General features: G+C 36.9%; 1 protein-coding gene across 1 annotated transcript; it reads left to right on the top strand.

The window, feature by feature from the left end:
- Positions 1-241: 241 nt before the first annotated feature.
- Positions 242-20,183, top strand: ST8SIA3 (ST8 alpha-N-acetyl-neuraminide alpha-2,8-sialyltransferase 3). Its single transcript, XM_020994644.2, has 4 exons — positions 242-590; positions 2,235-2,357; positions 4,666-5,223; positions 8,390-20,183. The coding sequence occupies exons 1-4, from the start codon at positions 412-414 to the stop codon at positions 8,670-8,672; spliced, it is 1,143 nt and encodes a 380-aa protein (XP_020850303.1). The 5' UTR covers positions 242-411; the 3' UTR covers positions 8,673-20,183.
- The last annotated feature ends 1,577 nt before the right edge of the window (positions 20,184-21,760 follow it).

The raw sequence follows: 21,760 nt of genomic DNA, 5'->3' as shown, positions 1-21,760 counted from the left end.
TCCGTGAAGAGGGATGGCAGCCCCACTGGAAACTCGCGGTGTAGAATGAGCAGGCAGCGAAGAGGAGACGTAGAACGCAGTCAGCTGCCATTTCGACACCGCAGCTCCAGCCCTCCATTTTATTTTTAATTCTTCATTGTCCCGGCTCTCCCTTTCCTAGGGGGTTCGGATTCTCTCTGTCTGCCCACCCCTACCCTTTCGCTATTCCCCTAGCCCAGAGGGCCCCCCCACTCAACACACACACACACACAACACACACACACACACACACACACACACACACACACACCCTCTAACACACACACCCCCACGTTCGCCACCACCACCACCACCACCCCCCCTTTCCCAAGCAGCCGTTTGCAACTCAATGGACTGATTTCTTGGGTTTCACTGACTCACGCCTTCCCCAAGATGAGAAATTGCAAAATGGCCCGGGTGGTTAGTGCACTGGGTCTGGTCATGTTCAGCGTCGCCTTGCTGATTTTTTGTCTGATTAGCTATGTGTCCTTGAAAAAGGATAACATCTTCACCACTCCCAAGTACGCCAGCCCGAGGGTGCCCCGAATGTATATGTTCCACGCGGGATTTAGGTAAGTGTGGCCATTTATTTTTCTCATTCTCTCTCTCTTTCCTCTGGTTTATTTATTATTTTATGGTTGGGAAATTGGGAAAGGGAAGGTTTGGAGCTTGGTGGTGGCGGGGAACATAAGATGAGAAAGTTATTTTGACATCTCAGAAATATTTTCGACAAGATAACTGCGTGATCATCATCACTTTATTATTTAAAGGAAGACAAAATCTTACCCATAGCTACTGGCCAAATCGATCCGATTGCTTTTCTACGAGTTTTCAGTATCAGTGTCCCCTTCCCTCTCCCCAAAATAAGGATGGTAGTGAGGAGATGAAAGTGATAGAAGGGAAAGAGAGTTGCTATTTGGAGGGGGGAAGGGATGATTATGTGTGCCTTGTGAGAGCATTCTCCCTTCCCTGGTCTGCAGGGTTCGGCATGGCTGTGGTGACCGTCAGTCCAGGGGCGACTAAATGGCGCAGGCGCTTTGCTTATCCCCTCCCTTACTCCCCCGCCTCCCTACAAAAATTATGAGGGGGTTTGTTCGAAGAATTCCCTTAGGGTTTCTTCTATCTACCCCTTCTGTGTTAGCAACCTTCTTCGGGACTACAGCCCTAAGTCCTGTATTCCTTTCTCCTTCCCATACCCTCCCAGGAAGCAGCCTACAAACTGGAATTGGGCATCCCCAACCACAGATACCCAGTCCAAGTCAGTGGGGAAAGGACCTGCTCCTTAGCTCTTTAGCTTGGCTCCTTTTCAGGCGGTTCTTGCTTTCCCTAGGCATTCTGACGACTCCCACCCCCGTTCTCAGACCCATTTCTCTTCTGCGAGTGTGTGTGTGTGTGTGTGTGTGTGTGTGTGTATGTGTGTGTGTAGTGGGGGAGGGGTGTCTTGCACACTAAGGGCCTGTAGATTGTTTGGGGGAGGGGGAATGACAGGAAAAAACAAAATCCTGCTGCCAGAATCTGGCCATTAGATGTATGTGTTGCGCCTGAGGGAAAGGTTTGCCCTATGCTCTCAACACCCTGGTGTTCCGGGACCTGGATTAGGCACTAGGAAGCCTTTCCCGCCCAATCCCTCAAGTAGTTCGCGGCTGCCGCTAGACCTCCGCAGAGTCTGTGGAAGTTGAGGGAATGGGCCTCCTTTGTCAGGAAATAGTGAATTAAACCAGAAACAGATTCTAGATGGAAGAAGCTAAAGCAGGAGACCACCCTTCGCCCCCTCCCCCATCTGCACTCTCCTCTGCCTTTCCTCTTCAAAAACAATTTAGTCAGGCCCTGGAGTGTTGAAGTGTTTTGGATTTCTGCCTGGTTTTGTGGGCGGTCGCTGTCCGCGGTGCTGACTCGTTGAGTTACTCTGGCTAGGTGCATGCTTTACATTTACTTGTCGTTTTCAGCCTCAGCCCCCCCCCCCCCGTTCTCTATGCTTGACGGCCATTTTATGATTTCTCCGGTAAAGCAATGAGAATATTAAGTGTATTTTTTTGTCATATTTCCTTCTTTTTTGTTTAACCAAAAAGAGTTAAAGGAGAGGTGATGGTGACAGGAGTATGGAGACTTTTTTTTTGTATAGTGCTGTCTGGACCAGCCCAGTTGAACTTTAATGGCCTTCTGGCTCTAAAAGCAAAGGCTGATTATTTTGCTTATGTACTCATAATTCCTTCCAGGTCACAATTTGCACTGAAGTTTCTAGACCCATCATTTGTACCCATTACGAATTCTCTGACCCAGGAACTCCAGGAGAAACCTTCTAAGTGGACATTTAACCGGACAGCATTTTTACGTCAAAGGTAGGATAGGAGGAAGGCACAAAAGTTAAAAAAAAAGTGTTTCTGAATACAATAGTTTGAAACAAGAATTTTCCCTGCTGTCAGGGCATGTTTGCTGTTTTTTCTTGGCCTATACAAAATGGTAACTTGTAATTAATGCTAATACCGGGTGCCCCTTCATAAGTAGAAAACGATGTCAGCATCAGAATTCTGACTGGAGGAAAAAGTCTAAATAATTTACATCAAATTCAATGAAATATTATTTTAAATATCTTCTTTCTAATGTGACCTCACATTAAAATCATAGTTTAAGGTGAAAGTACCAATAAAATAGTCCGCAAAGCATCAAAAACCCTAAACAATATTTTGGTCACAATGTATCATCCAAAGTGATTCAAATACAAACGTGGGAGGGGAGTCCCATAGTAAATTCATACAATTTAAATGCTTATTATTTACTGAATGTCTTACTGAAATGTATGTAATCTATGTTATGTGTATTGTTTAATTAAAATGGAAAGATAATAATTTCTTCTAATTCACCACATAAAATTAGTAAAACCAACAAATATATACACACATGCATACACATGTACATGTATAGATGTGTGTATGTATATAATGTGATTTCCTTTAAAAATTAAACCCTTGTAGCTTTTAATATATGGTAAAGTGATCTTAGGTTATTATTATGAGTTATGCCTTACATCAGTCTCATATTTATTGATAAATAATCAAGAGAAAAATTACAGAATTTATTTGAAATAATTTATGCAAGATAGAACTTAAATCTTCAGCATTTCTAGCTTTCACCTGTTTCCCTGAGTTAAGTTGCTGCTTTAGTGGGGTTATTATACTGCTAAATGAAACGTGAGCCATCTAGTGTACTCATTAGAGGTGCAGAGATGTGTTTTCACAAAGCTTTAAGTTTAAGAAACAGTGCATGGTGCTTATAGCACCTACCCATGCAGGGTATACATTTTTAATATACTGACATATAATATCTCATCAGAAGTAAAATGAGAGAAACTCCTTGGTGACATCAAGGCATTGTTTTAAAGCATTATCTTAAGTGACTATGATTCAATTTTTAAAATTCAGTATATTGATATTAGAACACAATAAAACAAATTATTTCTAAGAATCCAGATATGGGCTTCTATACAGCTCTTTTAGCTAATAACATAGAAAACTTTTGTGGGAGATACTAATTTTCAACTGATTAGGTTCTATACCAATTGCTCATCATATTTCCAACCTAATGAAAATGTTCTCGCCTTGTGATTATTTAACCTTTCAAAACATATACTTCTTTAAAATTTTTTCACAAAAATTCCATTTTTAAGTCAATAACATAAAAAATGAACAAATAACAGAACATATTTTCCCTTTGCCATTGTGAAATTACTTTGAGTAACACTAAGTTCTGGATCATACACTTCCCCTTACACAGATTCGTAATTTGATAAGTATAATAAAATTGGATTTGACCATAAAGCAACATGTTCCTTGCTTTTCTTAAATACTTTGAATGATTTAGCAATGTAGGATTTGTTCATTTTTCTCAAAAATCATCATAAAAGCCAAACTAGAATACTGGGCATATTTTCAGTGTTTTATAATAATTCTTTTTTTAATTTCCTCCAAATACATTTTGTTTCTACATCTCAAAGGACAATATTCCCTGATTCCCTATTTCATTATTCAAAGGTTCCTGATGAGATTATCATCTCATTTTCATTAAATATTCAACTATCCCCTCTGCTATTACCATTTTAATATTTCAACAACATATAATACTGTACTCGCTCTCCTGTAGATGTTTGGCACTATTTTAGAAAAAAAAAGAGGAAGTAATTGATATGCCTTGTGCACTGCAATCCAATAGCAAGAAGGCAGTCCCATGTAACAAAGGCCAGTTCTCCAACTTAAATGAGTAACATGATTACCCAATGACAGATAGTAGCTGTATCCCATTGATTATTTGCTGGCACAGATTGAGCTTGGGGTCACCTTTTCATTATCCACATCCTCAACATAAGCCATAGAACAGGTACATGATAGCTATAGTTAGCATATCGTCAGCCCCAAATTTTATTATCAAGAAAGGAACCCACATTTAGAACACTGGACCCAAGGACTAGCATGATCCTATAATATTATGCTGGTCTCCTTCCAAAGACTATGATAGTAATCGATAGATTTCTTTTTCCATTGGTTCAAAATTCTTAAGATTATTTTCTGAATGAAATAGTAGCATAAAAGAAATAAAATTGAAAAATCAATTGTTTTGAATGGGATACATTTAATGAATTTTTTTTTATTTTAGGAAAGAGATTCTTCAACATGTCGATGTAATAAAAAATTTTTCTTTGACCAAGAATAGTGTTCGGATTGGACAGCTGATGCACTATGATTATTCCAGCCATAAATATGTTTTTTCTATTAGCAATAACTTCCGATCACTGCTTCCAGATGTGTCACCCATTATGAATAAGCATTATAATATTTGTACTGTGGTTGGAAATAGTGGGATCCTGACAGGGAGCCAATGTGGACAAGAAATAGATAAATCTGATTTTGTTTTCCGTTGCAATTTTGCCCCCACTGAGGCATTCCAAAAAGATGTTGGCAGGAAAACCAACCTTACCACCTTCAACCCTAGCATTCTGGAAAAGTATTACAACAATCTTTTGACCATTCAGGATCGTAACAACTTTTTCCTCAGTTTAAAAAAGCTTGATGGGGCCATCCTCTGGATCCCTGCATTTTTCTTCCATACTTCAACAACTGTCACCAGGACACTAGTTGATTTTTTTGTCGAGCACAGAGGTCAGTTAAAGGTCCAATTGGCTTGGCCTGGAAATATAATGCAACACGTCAACAGGTGTGTATATTTTACTACATCTAATCCATCTTTTGCTCAAATAGCAAATTAATCACTTGATCTATGGTGGGAGGGCCATTCACAATTGGTTGTTATGGAGAGTTTACACAAATGATTATTTGACCAACTTGTAACTAGCTATTGGAATCATTTTAACTTGATTTCTACTTTGAGCTGCTAAGAGCCAATGGACAAATTGGTGTTTTGTCTCCTTTGCTTTTCTCTACCTAATCTGTATTCATGTAGAAAAGCCTAAAGACTAGTAAAGCATATTTTTTGAATCCATTTCCCCCATCTTATCCAATTCATTGGGTGAGGCATAGGCAAAACCCAGATCAAGCAAAAAAAATAAAACAAACCTGGAGAATCTGCAAATTTTACAATCAGCTTCAGTATAATTGAGAGTTATAATAATGTATTGTTGGCCATCTTCTAATCCCATACCACTTCTCCAACAATACTAAGGATGAAAAACTTTCTTTGAATCATTTCTCTAAGTCGACATTCTTCAGGTGCTGTTCCCAAATAAGAGTAATTTATATGTGAACTCTTGTAGAACAGAAGCCACAGCAGTGGTGTTTGTTCAGGTTAAATAATCATTTCACGTATTTTCTCAAACTTAATACCTCTCTCCAAGTTTTCTACCTGCATTCACAAATGTCTAAGTTTTATGTTACCATAGTAGTAAGCCTAATGAGAATAAGTTGTTGATTAACTCTTTAAGTGTAACTCATTTTTAAGTTATTTACTATACTAGTGCTGGAAGCACTGGATTCAGGAAAGTTAAATGTGTTGGAAGAGAACACATTCTGTATACTAACTAGTGAAAAAAATAAAATGGGAAATTGACTAGTTTTCTGTTTAGCTTACTAAATGAAAACAGCCAAAGTGGCTATAAATAATTGTATGAATAATTCTTCTTTTCCTGGGTAGGAAGATTTTACTTATTCTAAATTTCCTGAAAAATTGCCTCAACTCTCAACTTGTCCTTCTTAAACAGCTTGTGAGTGTCTAACTTCCTACCTAAATTAAGCAGTTCACTTACATTATGAGGTAGAATAGGAGCTTAAGAGAAAGAAGACTCTAAACGTTTCCATCTGCATAGAAGATACCTTCCTTCTGGCTCCATGACAGTTTTAACATTGAGGGTACACTCAGCTAATGGGTTCTTGCTCTCTTTAGCTTTGGTTACCTCAGTGACACAAAAGTATTAAAAGAAAATCAAGGTCTTGGATTTTTTAATATTTATGTAAAATCTTTTACTCTCAGCTGAAAATGAAAAGTAAATTATTTGCCACATAGGTAGTATGTAAGACACTTCAAAGATTTGGGAACTCCAATAGAAAGACCATTATATTTTGGCTGAATTCTCTATATGGTTTTTTAACATAGTTCCACAAAATCCAGGTCGAGCTCAAATTAAACATGTTGGTTTTACAGAAATGAAATTTTGTCCATTGTAAATTCAAATTCAAGGACAGAACGAGTGTGAAAGTCACAGCCAAAAATTTAAGAAATACAATATTCTAGCTTGTTTTGGGGTTTCAGAGTCATTCCTAATTGGGAGATAGGCATGTTAGCATTTCCCCCTAAATTTAGAGAAGTTATGGGTCATTAACTTTTAGACCCGTGTTTACTAATAAGCAATTGAACTGCTGCTGGTCAGAAAATGAGAAAGGGAATCCGTTGCCTGTTCCTGTGCATAATTACCACCTTCACAAACATCCCTTGGCTTGTCCAAACAATGTGTAAACAAAAGCCAGAGTCCAAAATCTTTCTAAAACCAAGAGATTTAATGTATTTTTGTATGTGTACATATATACATGTGTTTATGTGCATACACATATTGTGTATGTATGTATATAGAAATATATGCATTGTATGCTCCCATGTTACAGCAAATAGTCAGGTGACAAAGTGACAGGTGTCCTGCCAGCTTTCTGCCAAGTTTCAGCTACTATGAAGAATGAATAGGAAGGAACTAACTAAACTCGTCCAATGTAAGAAAATGCCAGGAAAGTCCCCTTGTATTAGGAGCACATGTAACCTTCAAAATGGATAATGTTTCATTCGTTCATATACTCAACAACTATCTGTTAAGTTCCTACTATGTGAAAAGCACAGAGAATATAAGAGAGAGTACTGGACTAAAAGTCAGAAAGACCTGGGCTCAGATTTTGCCTCTGAAACTTACTAGCTGTGTGAGCCTAGAAAAGTCATTTGACCTTTATGTTCTTCAAGCAACTCTCTAAGACTTAGGTACTAAGTCATATTGCTAGTTATAGATGAGTTTCCTTCAGAACTCATAATGAGCACTACCTCCTACATGAGACCTTTCCTGGTCCACCCCCACCCAGATGCTAGTGCTTTCACTATAAAAAGTTCCTTGTATTTTAAAAAAATATATTTTCTGTAGATATACGTATATACATGTCTCACTGGATAGAATGCAAGCTTCTTGAGAACAGTAACCATTTTATTTTCACCTTTTTATAGTGTCTAATACACAACACGCTCTTTGTAAATATTTATTGATGAACTGATTGATCTACAGGGAACCATTAAACCTGGAGTACCTCATCATGACACAGTCAAATATTCAATAATAATAACTAGTATGTGTATGATACTTTTAAAGTTCTGAAGGCACTTCACGTTTGTTCTCAGTTGATCTCACAATAACCCTGTAAAATAGATGCTATTCTCATTCCCATTTTATGGCTAAGAAACCTGAGGCTGAGGGAGGTCAAGTGACTTGCCCTAGGGTTACCCAGCTAGTGTCTAAGGTAGGATTCAAAATCAGGTCTTCCTGATTTGAAGTCTAGTGTTCTATCTACTGTGCCACATCATTGCCTCAAGTACGTGCAAAACACTAGTCTAGGTGTTACTGACTACTTGGCACATAGTAGGCAGTTAGTAAATGAAGTATAAAAAATTTGTTTGCCTTCTCATTCACTAAATCATAGCAGTCATTTTTTTTGAAAGACCCTAAGACATTGGAATCTTAAAGCACTTCCAGGACAGAACTCTGCAAGCCCTAACTTGAATAACAGACCTTATACTCTCTGAAACCTACCTATCACCTACTAAGCTGAGGCATGTTGACCTGTCACATTGTGACACAAAGCCTCAGTCGCTAAATCAGCATGTGCTTATTATTCTGCAGGTACTGGAAAAACAAACGGTTGACACCCAAACGGCTGAGCACAGGTATTCTTATGTACACCCTTGCATCTGCAATGTGTGAAGAGATCCACTTGTATGGATTTTGGCCATTTGGATTTGACCCCAACACTCGGGAAGACCTTCCTTACCATTACTATGACAAAAAAGGAACCAAATTTACGACCAAGTGGCAGGAGTCCCACCAGCTTCCTGCCGAGTTTCAGCTACTATACAGAATGCATGAGGAGGGACTGACCAAACTGACTTTGTCACATTGTGCCTAAGAACTTCAAACTCGAAGTGCCAAATGATTGTTTTAAAAGTGCCCCAAACCAAATTGAATATTCTTCAAAAGTAAAGCCCTTTTAGGGTCATATGTTTACTAAAACTATTTTCCACAGCTTAAAAAGTCAAGATGTTCTCTATTGCCCTGCCCACTGGTCTGCAAGGGTCTTAGCACATTTAGCAAGGCCAACAAAAACTCCACTTTTTTGAGCTGTAAGAACCTTTAAGGAATTGATGAAAGAAATTTTACATTTATAGCTATGCTATTAAATATATGTTTTAAAGTATTTTCATATTGATATTTTAGCAGCAGAGAAACTGCTGTCTATTTTGAGCATTCCGTGCTAAGTAGAACTAGAAACAAGGCACCTAAGGATAGATTTGAAAATGGCCCCCTTCACTCCTTCACTAGAGAATCCCAGCCCCCTACCACCATTCCCCAGGTTATTTTCTACCAGAGACTTGGAACTGTCAGGGTGATACATGGGATTACTTTACAGAAAATAAACACTTGCATATCATGGAGAGCAGAATTTTCTGTGATTCCAAGTATGTGCATATATTTAAAAACTAGTACTAAAAAATTTGCCTTGGTGCCCCTTCTTTCCCTTCATATATCCTCCTAGGTGGCCCCCTTTCTTACCTGGAGTCCGAGTTCTGTATCATATTATTGTGGCTAATTTAAGAGGGATCTCTGTTTAACATTATGTTCAGACTCTTTAAATTGGTAATAGAGAAAAGACTGATTTCCATAGCCTACCTACTTCCCTCTCTCTCTTTGCTGTGTGGGATTTTCTTTTGGTTATTTAATTGCCTTTTCCACTGTGGGTTGGTGTTTGCTTGATGCATTCATGACATTGAGTAACTTTGATGCTTTCATCCAGTTTCTTTTCAAACTGAATAAATTGTAATACATTTATGTTACCTTATTTTTCTACAGAAAACATCCCTTGCCAGATGCTCATGAGCTGGGCTCCCCTGCAGGTTAGATCATGAGCTCTGAATCTATGGGGACACATAGTATGTCTCTCACTATTTATTACACAGGAAGCTAAAGACATGAGTGGCTTCGTGTACTTGGTAGGCCACTAGCATAATGACAATTGATTTTGTTAGAGACCAAGGGTATTTGAACCTTGGCACCATTCACCATCCTTTAAGCCAAACTGGATAGTGGTTCTGAGAGGTTCTCAGAATACAGTCACTGTTATTTTTGGAATTTAAGCCATCTGAGAGATGGAAGATTATTTTTAGCACAGAATTGGTCTAATGAGTCTGTCTTTGTCACACAAACTGCCCTCTTCAGAGGCTACACAAGGCCATTAAGATGATATTCTCTAGAACAAGCAATGTTGGAGAGTGGGAGAGTGGGAGACCCTTTTTAGACTGTCTACTGCCTCTCCCAAGGCCACCTCAGACCTGGACCCTGAATATGCAGTGTTCAAATTTGTGTCAGGTCTATGGGCTCTAGTTGACAATTTTTCCATGTCTATTGTATCAAAGGTGACTGTTTTGTTCCAAAAGAAGTGTGGATTCCTGACCTTTCTTTACCAAGTGAATTCTGGGTCTTATATTCTTCTTTCCAATAGGTCCAAGTCAAATACATTATATCTACAATTTACGAGTCCTTCAGGAGGAAAAACAGTTGAGCAATTTGGGCAATCCCAGGGTCTTGGACAAAATTATCTTCTATGTGAAGCTGTATAGACCCTACCATGAGGGCATGGCTCTGGCCCTTCCATTTTTCATTATTTCTAATGCAGGCATAGAAATCACCATTACTGTAGATCATTGGTTTCTTCCTGAATGGTTCTTTGTTCTTGTAGTCTGGATAGCAGTCTGGCCAAGTGATAGTTAAATTTTAATATGACATTTCTTCTTTCTTTCTAAATGCCAATCAAGCACATTTATAATCTGTATGGGGGAGACAGCTCACTCTTTCCCATAAATCACATCTAAATTTTTTGCATTCCCTAGTCTACAATGTTACAAATGTGATTCAAAAATAATTGCTGAGATGGGAGAATCAAATCAGGGCTCCTCTTTGATGTGTAGATTATATCTAAAAAGAACACTAAGTTAAGTTATGAAAGATACTGCACACACACTGCCTGAGCCTAAAGAGATAGGCTATTTGGGTTTTGTCATCCAGAGAACTACCCAAACTCATTACGATCAGAGCTTTTTCGCTCAAGTCAGAAATTAACCAGTGGAAAATCAGAGAGATTAGTATATGTCTGAGAAGAAGATGACTTCACTGAGGGCAATATACCTATAACTATAATTACAACTATATCTGTAACTATATAAGTATATATGTGTGTATATGTATATACATGTGTGTACACATATGCATATATTTGCATAATATAATAATTTTATTACAAAGACAGTATGAATGACAATCACCTGACTGGATGAGAAAAAAGATGGTTAGATGTTTCAGAATAAGAAGTAACAACAACACAACTTTCACTGAAAGAATATTCATGTTATTTTTTAATTCTCCCCTACAATTTGATGAGCTATAAAACTATTTCAGGAATGTGGCAGAGATTTAGCCTGTTCTTCAGCTGTCCTATTCAATTTGCTGTGCCCCTAACTAAATTCTATGGGCCAAGTTTCTACTGTGCAGTAGACTTTTCCTGCATTCCAAATAGCACAGTACATGGATTAGGCAAGAGGTTTATTTCTCATATAGGCCAGAAGATTTGGAACCTGAAGCTTTGAACCCCAATATGGCTATTAGATGTTTTATCCAAGCTTAAACTACATAAATGCAAAAAACCACACCAGTCAGAATAGTAAAGAATCTAACCGACTGATCAATTGACAAGCATTGTAGAGTGGATATTTAAATGTTTTAAAGGACTTACTATGGGGAAAATATAAAATGTTCTACAAGACTCTGAAAAAGTTCATTTCAATCCTGGCCCCCGTCACACTCTCAAATTAAGCTACTGAAGGAACTCTTTCTGATGCCATTTTATCAATTTAACTAGAAGGCAAAATATTGATGGAAAGGCTTTTGTTGTTTAGTCATTTTCCAGTTGTATTCAACTCTTCATGACCCTTTTTGGGGTTTTCTTGGCAAAGATACCAAAGTGTGTGCCATTTCCTTTTCCATATTATTTTACAGATGGGGAAAGTGAGGCAAACAGGTTGAATTACTTGCCCAGGGTGACACAGCTAATAAGTATCAGAGGCTGTATTTGAACTTAAGTCTGATTCTAGGCCCTGCACTCTATCCACCGTACCACCTAGCTGCCCCCTACAGGAAAAGCTACATTCATAGAATTCTAGGACTGGAAAGGGCTTGAGAGATCAACTAGACAGGAAGATCTTAAGCTGACAGCTGAGCCTTTTTTTTCTTTTTTTAGAGTTTGATAATGTCTTTCATATATTTAGTTTCCTTGACAAATACATGTGTTTTATTTTATACGTTTAAAAAACATTCTGAGAAGGGGTCTGTAGGCTTCACCAGCTTGCCAAAGAGACCTATGACACAAAAATCTTAAGAACCCTGCTCTTGGACAAGTTTATTCTAGCTGTTCCAGAAAAATAATGATCTATTCTTCTCTTAAAAATCTGTAAAGAAAGACATCTCACAATGTTTCTGTTTTCTTTATAACTTTGTTACAGGAAGCCCTTCTTGCTGTTCTCCCAGCATTCCCCCTCCCCTACAACTTAACCTCTTGAACGTATGTAGACCTCGGCAATAGAAAAAAGCTGTTCCCCACCCAAAAAAAATATCCTTTTATGTATTTAAAGATTGTTACAAAGACTAGGTCTAGACAACTATAGACAAGTCATATTTGCTCCAAAAAGCCAAAGGATCCTACTTGGGAATGTTTGGGAAGGAGCAGTAAGGGCCAATTCTCCAGAATTCCTGACTATTTCTGGATTTACATAGACTGAATTTATAATGAGACAAGCAGATAGGTTGGCAAATCCCTACCAATTTGGGGCAGCTATTTACACTCAGATTTTGTATTTCCTTTGCCATCTGTATCCAACTCTAGTTACTCAAACTTTACCTTTTCAAAGAACCTGCTTCCACATATTGGGTCAGAATCTACCATAGATCCACCAAGATTTTCTTTATCTGATACCAATACAAACTCAGTTCAGTGCAAAACAAAAACAAATCAATGAAACTTCCTTTGTGCAGATAAAGCAAGCAGACAATTGTGGATTTTTTTTAAATAGTTGTTCATGTGCATAGAGTCATAGACCCAGAATCTGGCCAGAGTTCTGAATATGTGGTATCAAGCAATTCATTCCATTAAAAACCAACAAACACATAACTGAAGATTAAAACTCCTTTGTTTAATCAGCCATTGCATTTTTTCTATTGTCTTCGGCACAATAGTTTTAAGTTCAATAGAATAATACAAATATTTATAATTTCAGTAGAATAACACAAAGCCTAATGTGATTGTTGTACCATGCCTCAAATTAACTCATGTATGGCACTAGATAGTTGTGCCAACAAGGGTATACACTAAGAAAAGAGTTGCCATTGCATGTGTGAAGACCAAGCTAACATTCATTCTGCAGATAAGACAACTAGATTTTTCTCTTTATAATTTGCTGATAGCTGATGGAAGCAAAAGCATTTCCAATGCCTTTGGGATGAGCAGTCATTAGGTATCACCTCTGCTGCAAAGATATACTAAAGGTGCACAAAGGAAGCAAGTATATCCTAAAATCATAAAATATTTAAGGCTAGACAGTACTGTAAATGTCATCTAGTCCAACCCCTCATTTTACATATGAGAAATATGAAACTAGTAGGGGTGACTTGACTTACCCAAAGTCAAATAGCTAGTTAATGAAGTAGTGCAATAATTACAGCCAGGACTAGAATTTAGGTCTCTTGCCTTCCAATATGAAGAAAAGATAAGCCAAATATACCTCCCCCCAACAACCATAGGAGCAATGAAAAGATGATCTTGGTTTTAGATCTCTGAAATACAAGAAACACAAGTTATAATGACAAGAGGAGCGTAAATTTTCAGTGCTGGTTTTTGTTGTGATATTTTTAAAATTTCTGCAAAGCAGAAATATTGAGGGAATGTAAAATTGGAACTTTTAACTGTGGTTCATTTGTATTTTGATCAGTTTCCTAAAAAAAAACTAACTAGTGGTATTCTGTACATTTCCCATTTTTCTGGAAATTTTCTCTCTTCTAAATCTATTGTTGAACAATGATAAACATTTCTAGTATAGTTTTCTAGATACACAAGAGCAGAAGTGGATATGCAATTTATTTGATAGTCAACTACAGTCTCTACTGAAAGAAGAGATAGGCCCCTGGTAAATTACTATCATGAAAAAATATATATTGATTTGTTACTTTCTCTTTCAACTGAAAACTGAGAACTTAATTCTCTGTTCATTTTAACAAAACATTGATATAATTTTTAGTAATATGTATAAATAATTGAGACTTTGAAAAGTGAGCATGGTTTTGTACTAATGTCACTATACGCTACCTCCAGTGACACCTCTCAAGAGTAAGAAATTACCATTATTAATACCATTCATATTGTAAATTTTTCCTAGAACATACTTTGAATACCACAAAGATATGCTACTATAAATGAATGCTCTAAGAATCTAGCAAGTAGATTGCTTCTACACATGCAAAATGGAAGACTGACTCTCTTAATCTACTTGTTGCATTATAATTGCTTTTGACAAATGAATGATTGCAAATAGCTTCCATTCTCCACATTATTCTGAATGTGTAGATCCTGCCGAATGGAACATCAGTAGAAGTATTGGCTGTGCCTGAAGAAATAAGTAGGCTGCAGCACTGCCAATCCTAGGAGGCTAGTGCAACATGGTCAGTCTGATTAATCAATTTGGATGCTCTGCAGCCAGATCAATCCCAAAGTGACCTGACTCAATCATTGCAATGGCTAAAGCAACCATTTCTGCCTTCTCTGCTCAGGTCCTTCTGCATTTTAAAATGTAGAATGCTTCACAATGCCGTTGTCAAAATGAATTTGTAATGCTTTGTTTTATCTGATTGCTTATTATTGAAAGTGTTTATTTTTAAATAGTTTTTGTTTTACCTTTAGTATATAACTTTTGTTGACCTTGCATGGAAGACCAGTGAGGAATATATAATAGTATAACTAATTCCATGCTAAAAGAGGACAGGAACCACATTTCAGTTATCTGTATAGCTCCCTCAGCATAGTGTTTTGCCCATATATGGATTTAATAGATAAGTCAGTAGGAAGTAATGAATTGTATTCCTTCAAAAATTTTCTTTGATATCTCTAGTGCTGTGTCTATACACAACCAGACATATAATTCACCAGTTTTAAGTTTTTAATTAGTTGGTAAATGGTCAGTTGAATGAAAGTTTTCAAAATGTTTAGCAATATAGATCCACCAAAATAGTACAACTATTTTAACTGCATGTATGGGTTTTCCGAACTGACCTGTTATCAACTGATTCATAAACAATTTGAAACTGATTCAGTTCTGCCTGAATGATTGTGTATATAGAAATAGTCCAAGTGTGCTCCATAACTCTGTCTTTATTCTTGACCTTGTATGTCCTTCATAGCTTTGAAAGTATTTTCTAAATGTTCAATGAAGCTTTCAAGTGATAGGAGAATATGATTAGGCCTCTGATAAATGGGTAAATTGTGAGTCATGAGAGTTAAGTAGTTCATAGAATCATAAGATTTTAGAGCTAAAAGAGATCTAATCAACCATCTAATCCAAAGTCTTTATTTTACAGATGAGAAACTAAGGTTGAAAGATTAAATGCTTTGTTAAAGTCATATAGCTTAACTTGGGTCAAAGCCAGCACTCAAATCCAGGCCTCATTAAGCTTGGTCCACTACATGATGCTGCCTCATAATCTCATGCCAAAAACACCATAATTTTAACATAGAGTTAGTTCTTCTAGGTTTCATGGCAGCTTCTTCACTGTGATTCTATTACAAGATCATCAACATGAAGATAGGTTTTATTGAGGATAAAACTATCTATTGAAATATAAATATCTTCCATAAGTAAGCACTTCAAAAAAAAAAGCATGAAGAGATTCCCAATAATTCTGTCTCCTTGAAGCCATTTCAAGTTCAGGTCACAGGTCAGTCATAGAACCTGGAATTGGTCTTCAAAGACATGATTCCTCATTGCCTAAGAGTATTCCTTAAAAATGAAAGTCCTTTGGACCAGAACAGAGACTTTCAGAAAGGAGATTCCAGGAAGCATAAATATAAACACTAATACAGGATAACTATGGTCTTATTTTGCATTAGTTACCTTGTATAAGCATAACAACTTACCTCTTGAATTAGAAACATATTGGAATGAGAAAACATAACATTAGGTGAAACTGTAATATAGAAATTAGCTAGTTCCAAAGGTGGAGGGCTGGGGGGGGGGAATAAGAAAGGAGAAGTTTCCTAAATAAAATTGCAATATGGCTTTATGACCTAATGGTAAATCATGGCTATAATACATAATGATGTTAACATGAAATGAGAGACAGTATGGCAAGGCAGAAAGTGCCCTGAATGTGGAGTCAAGAGATTTAGGTTGAAACCTCACCTCAGACACTTCCTAACATATATGTGAATATGGTAAAATCAATTAACTTTTCTTAGCCTTGGTTTCCTCAACTGTAAAATGCACTACCTACTTCACTATGTAAATGTGAGTTATTTTTAAATGAAGTTGGTTAGAACCATACCAAGTGAGTACGGCCTGCCTAGAACTTTGAGAAAATAATCAGTATCTCTAATTCCCATTTTAAATGAGTTTGTTGGACAATCCTTTTATAGTCCTGAACATAAAATGGCCTATCTTGACCACAGTAACTAAAGACTTCATTACTTCCACTCAACCAAGTTTTGGGACAGTTCCCAACAAATTTTCTTTACTGTGTATAATAATTTCAAGTCAAATGCACATGAACCAAGAAGAAATTGATGAAGGAATGAGAGCATCACCAGCCTGTTCTTGGTCTTCTCCACAGTCCTCCCTTTTTCTGATTCCTCAATCTTTTCATCCAGGATTGACAAAAGTCACAAGATGACTTTTAAATCTGACTATGTCAACTGGCTCCAAAGCTGAAAAAAAAATCCATTAGGCTAATTGAGGCCTTAATGTCTTCAGAATGTGATTTGGTCAAACTACTCCTTTATTGGATTGATTGGGTCACTTTTTAGTATATAAATATGATATTTCTTAGTTAAAATTCTTCAGTTTCATTGCCAGTCACAGGCAGAGTCAGAAACCACAGCAAAGTAAATGAGAGCCATATTGGGACTATGCTTCTGCCTGATTTTTCTTTCATCTGCAAATATTAATCTCTTCTTTTCCTCAATCCCATGGTCTTTCTCTCCCTCCTCACTCTCCATGGAAATTAAACGCTTACCTATGAAAGCAAAATCCAGAAGCATTCAGAAAAGAAAGCACTGGGAAAAATGCAAGGAAAATGGAAGTACCTTGGAGAACATGCAGTTAAGCCCATAAAAACAACCCCATGACCTGGTTCTCTACCCTTCTGGATTCCCATTTGTCTTCAATGTTCTTCATTTTTCCTAATGTGTGGAAAGTCTTATTAAATGAGGACCATTCCGAATGAGGCAAGTTGTTCACTGGAACACACTACGTTGGAAAAGCACCATTTAGTGATTCACCATCATTAGCTTCCTTAGAGAGGAGCTTCATCTTGTCATCTGCCATGAAATTTGAATTTATCAGAGAAGCTCTTTAGACCCTGGATAATATGATAGCTAGTTCCCCATCTATCCTTTCATTCTGCCAGTGTGGAAAGCAACTGATTTCACATAGATATTTCCACATTCCCTATTGAGCATTTAAAAATGAGACATCCTGGCAACTTGAGAACATAAACTCAATTTTTCAAATTGAAAGGTTTTTTTTTAGTGAAACTTATTCATAAACTGTTTTTAAGTAAATGTTTGTGGAAAGCAATGCTAGCAACATTACATAATTACTGAGATATGGTGACTGGCCAGATTTCTCATTCTGTGTATTTTAGATTAGAGTAAATGCAGTTAAAGCATGTATTAAAAGACATAATATGATTTCTGTGTTTGTATAAGTAGAAATTATTGGTTTCTGTAAGCAAGGTTTTGGGGGGGATTGTAAGAAGTTCTAATTTAAATTGGATTTTTTCTGCTTAAGCAAATCATATTTCTTAGTTATGTTTAAAAGATAAGAGTCTGTTTTTTTACTAGTTGTCTAGGAGGAAAAAAACCTAATAATCAAAAAGTAGTAAGGGTTTTTTTTCTCTCTCAACTGAATAAGTTATACAAGTGTTTCTTAAATGCCTTAGATCTCTATCTAGAATTATCCAAAGACAGATTCTAATCTTAGTAATTCTGAAAACATAGACATTTAGCATCTGTGGCATAGATGATAAATAAGCAATCATTGTCAGTTTCTCTTCCCAACCACCAAAGAGAAAGTTCTGTGTTGGTAGAATGTTAGGCCTTGACAGTTAAGCCCATTCTTTCAATTACTCATTGCACATAAAATTACATCTTCAAGAGCAGATCACTGAGGAGCAAGGACCAGAGATGGGGTCAGAAATTAGGAATGTATGTTAGTGGGTGAGGACATTTGCTTTGCAAAGAGCTGTGGGAAGACACCTTCTGTTGACTAGTTCCTGTGCTTCTCCTAAGGCCCAGAATGAATGACTATCATAGTAGAATCACTCTTGGCTTTTTAAGGAATCCATTTCTTAACTTTATTTTATAAGAAAAATCATCCATGCCATTGTGTTTGTGCAACCAAGTTCTCCAAACTTTTGGTGACGGGATCATATTTAAGCATTAAATCCCAACAAATAGCCCTGAAATTTCATTTTGAATATAAATGAAGAACTAAATTCATCTTCAAATGGGGTCGAACCATTCAACAGCATGGGAAAATTTACTTCAATAACCTTTCAGAGACTAAAAGAACCATATGAGTTATCTTGTTCAGTCTCCTCATCTTACAGACAATAAAATCAATGCTCCCAGAAGTGAAGTGATTTGCCTAAGGCACAATTGGCAGTAAGGGCAAAAACCCAAGCTTCCAGTCTAGTTTTTGTTCTAATACATTACTTTTATTGTCTTGATACCTCATCTTGGATGACATATACTTTTAAAGTTTCAATTTGCTCAACTTTCAATGCTAATCCCTTTGGACTAAAAGGAAACTTAAAGATTTTGGAGATACTGTTATTAGTTTCCCCCATGAATCCTATCCCAGGTGCCCCAGAACATTGAGTTTGACATATGGAGTAAGTACTAAAAACCCTCAGAAGTTCCTTTCATCAGGTCACAGCACTGGGCATATTCAGAGGGCATATTGGTGGATATCAAATTAAATTCAGTGGAATATAATTAGCATTTGTCAAGCACCAACTGTATATGCTTCATGGAACTACTCAAATTGAAGGGATTTTGTTTCCATCCACGCCAAGAAATTCTGGATGCAGATGTGTTCCTGTTTGTTGTATAATTTTTTATATTAGGAGATGTGTTGCTTGAAAAAAACATCAGAGATCATCAGTCACCTCCTTCATTTTGTAAATAAGGAAACTAAGTCCCAGAGAGATGAGAATGATGAATAAGTACCAGGACGAAACTTAGTAAACCTTACTCCAGACCAGTGCTCTTTTCATTTCACCACACTGCCTCCATTATTTTTAATGTTAAGACAATCTTTTGTGAGGACAGAAGACAGAAACAAGAGAAAAAAATATTTTATGTTGCTTTTCTGTAAATGATCTCCTGTAACTTAAACTCTTTATTTTTTAACATTTTTTGATGAAATCTCACATAGATGAAGAATTTAGAAGGAAAAGTGTTTATAGGAGTATTGTGTTCTTTTTCATTTTAAAGTTTTAGGTAGCAGTATTACCAAAAGACCTGGAGTGGGAAAACAATTATGTAAGTTATTAAAGAAATGAACAAGAAATGTGTCAATGAATGGGAAAGTCTTGCTGCTATTGTCACACCATGCAGTTCACTTATTCATGGGAATTGTTTTTGAGAATGGTATTTGAGAGATTACAGAATGACACTGAGGATTTCATCCTTCTGTATCATATCAGGAGGCCTTTTTCCATTTGGAAGACCTTGAGTCCCTTTGGGATCAGAGCCTCATCTCAGGTGATTGGCAGTCAAAATTGCCCTTGAGACACTTGGTGCCCACATCACCAGTAAGATTTTGAGGTCTGCATGAAGTAGCCAATGGAGCTGGACTATATCTGATTCAGTGTGATATACACATGTGTAAATATTTGGTCATTTTGGCAATCAAAGACTATCTTTCTTATGTAGAGATAACTATGTGTGTATCGTGACTGTAGCTTGTGAAGAAAAATATTATTGATTCACTTTGAATCTTTCCAAAACATAACTGTTGAGTATGAATGTGCCTGCAACATTGCCTCATGTGCCAAACACACAGTATTGTATGTGGTGTTTTTAAATAAACTGTTTTGTTGTGTATTGGAAAATAACTAGATGCCTTGGTCTTCTTTTTTTGTTGTTATTTTCTTTTTTAAAAAAATTCAATCATCAACAATCAGAAGCATCTCAAGAAAGGAAAATCAGGGAAGAAAATTGTACAGGAAAGCATAAGCTCCTACTATAAGCAGTGTACTATTTTGTGTGTATATATGCGTGTATACACAAATATAATATATATGCATATTTACAGATACATATTTGTTTGTAGGCAAGTTTATATATGCATATATACGTTCTGTGACACTTTGCATCCCAAGACACTTTGTGACGTACAAATGTATATACACTTATGTAAGCCTATCCACACATGAATAGATAGATAATTTAACCAAGTAGTAATAAATTGCTCTATTTTTTTACCTTTTTGACACCTCTCTTTTCTTCCTTCTGTTCAGCTTTTAAAATGCTTTAATGAAGCCCATTTTGTGCCCAGACAGTTCAAGATGCTCTCATGTAAGGTCCTGCTTTTTGCCCCACATGCCCACTGTTTTAATGTCTTCTTGATGCAATAAGTTTTTTTAGTTCATTATATCACCTGGTTGGCTACTCCATAAAGGTTTGGCTGCCTATACACTAGTAACAAATAGTCAGCCAAAAAGAAAGAAGCCATGATTCCCAGAGCTGAAACAAAATCAGGTAACAAGCTTAGAAGGAACCAAATTAATTGTCCTGCTCATTCAAATTCCTCTTCAGTCTGACTTTCCCTAGAAAAAGTGTTTCCATTCAATTCAAATAGTCAAAAACTGCTGAGCCATTGCTGGGGAGACAAATGTGAAGAAGACATAGTTGTACACTTGTGGAACTTGTAATCTAGTAGAAATAAATTACAAGAACACAAATGCCTATGGTAGGAGGTACAATGTGATGAAGAGGAGCCATGACATAGGTCCAGAGGAACTAAAGATTACAGTAGATGGAAGATAGCAGGGAAAGAAAGCTTCATGAAGCAAGCAGCATTTGAATTAGGCTTTGAAGGATAGGAAAGATTTCAGTAGGCCTGGAGATGGAATTCTGAGTGGAGTAAATAGCATAAAAGTCTGAAGACAGGAAAGTTATATTAAGGAAAGAGCAGTTGCCCTGTTTGGCTGGCCTATAAAATATGAAGGGTAGGGTAGAAGAGGAATAAGACTGAAAGGAAGTTTGGGACCATATTGTATAAGGTCTTGGATGCCAAGCTGAGGCATTGCAGAAATACTGAAGATTTTTTCATGGAGTGGAGGGGGTTAATATGGTCAGATATATAATTTAGGAAGACACATGCAACAATAGTATCCAGGATGGATCAGGGGGACAAGTAAGAATTTGGGGGGCAGGGGATGAGGGGGTCAGGGATTATGCCAAGTCAGGGGTAATCAAAACCTAATCTAGGGTGGTTGCAGAAAAGTCTGGAAAATAGGGGAAGGATGCAAGAAATATTTCAGCATAACTTAATGATTCAGAGAGTTAATTCACCCGATGCATAAACTTGGTCTACACCATCTTTGAAATTCATATGCTCTACCAGCCTCTGCTTGAACATTTCCAGTGATCAGATGCATACTACCTCATGAAGCAGC

The sequence above is a fragment of the Phascolarctos cinereus genome, unplaced genomic scaffold, assembly GCF_003287225.1.
Source record: "Phascolarctos cinereus isolate Bilbo 61053 unplaced genomic scaffold, phaCin_HiC Scaffold_4;HRSCAF=312, whole genome shotgun sequence".
NCBI classification, from domain to species: domain Eukaryota; kingdom Metazoa; phylum Chordata; class Mammalia; order Diprotodontia; family Phascolarctidae; genus Phascolarctos; species Phascolarctos cinereus.
Note: the sequence above shows the minus strand (reverse complement) of the source record. Positions and strands in the feature narration are given on the sequence as shown.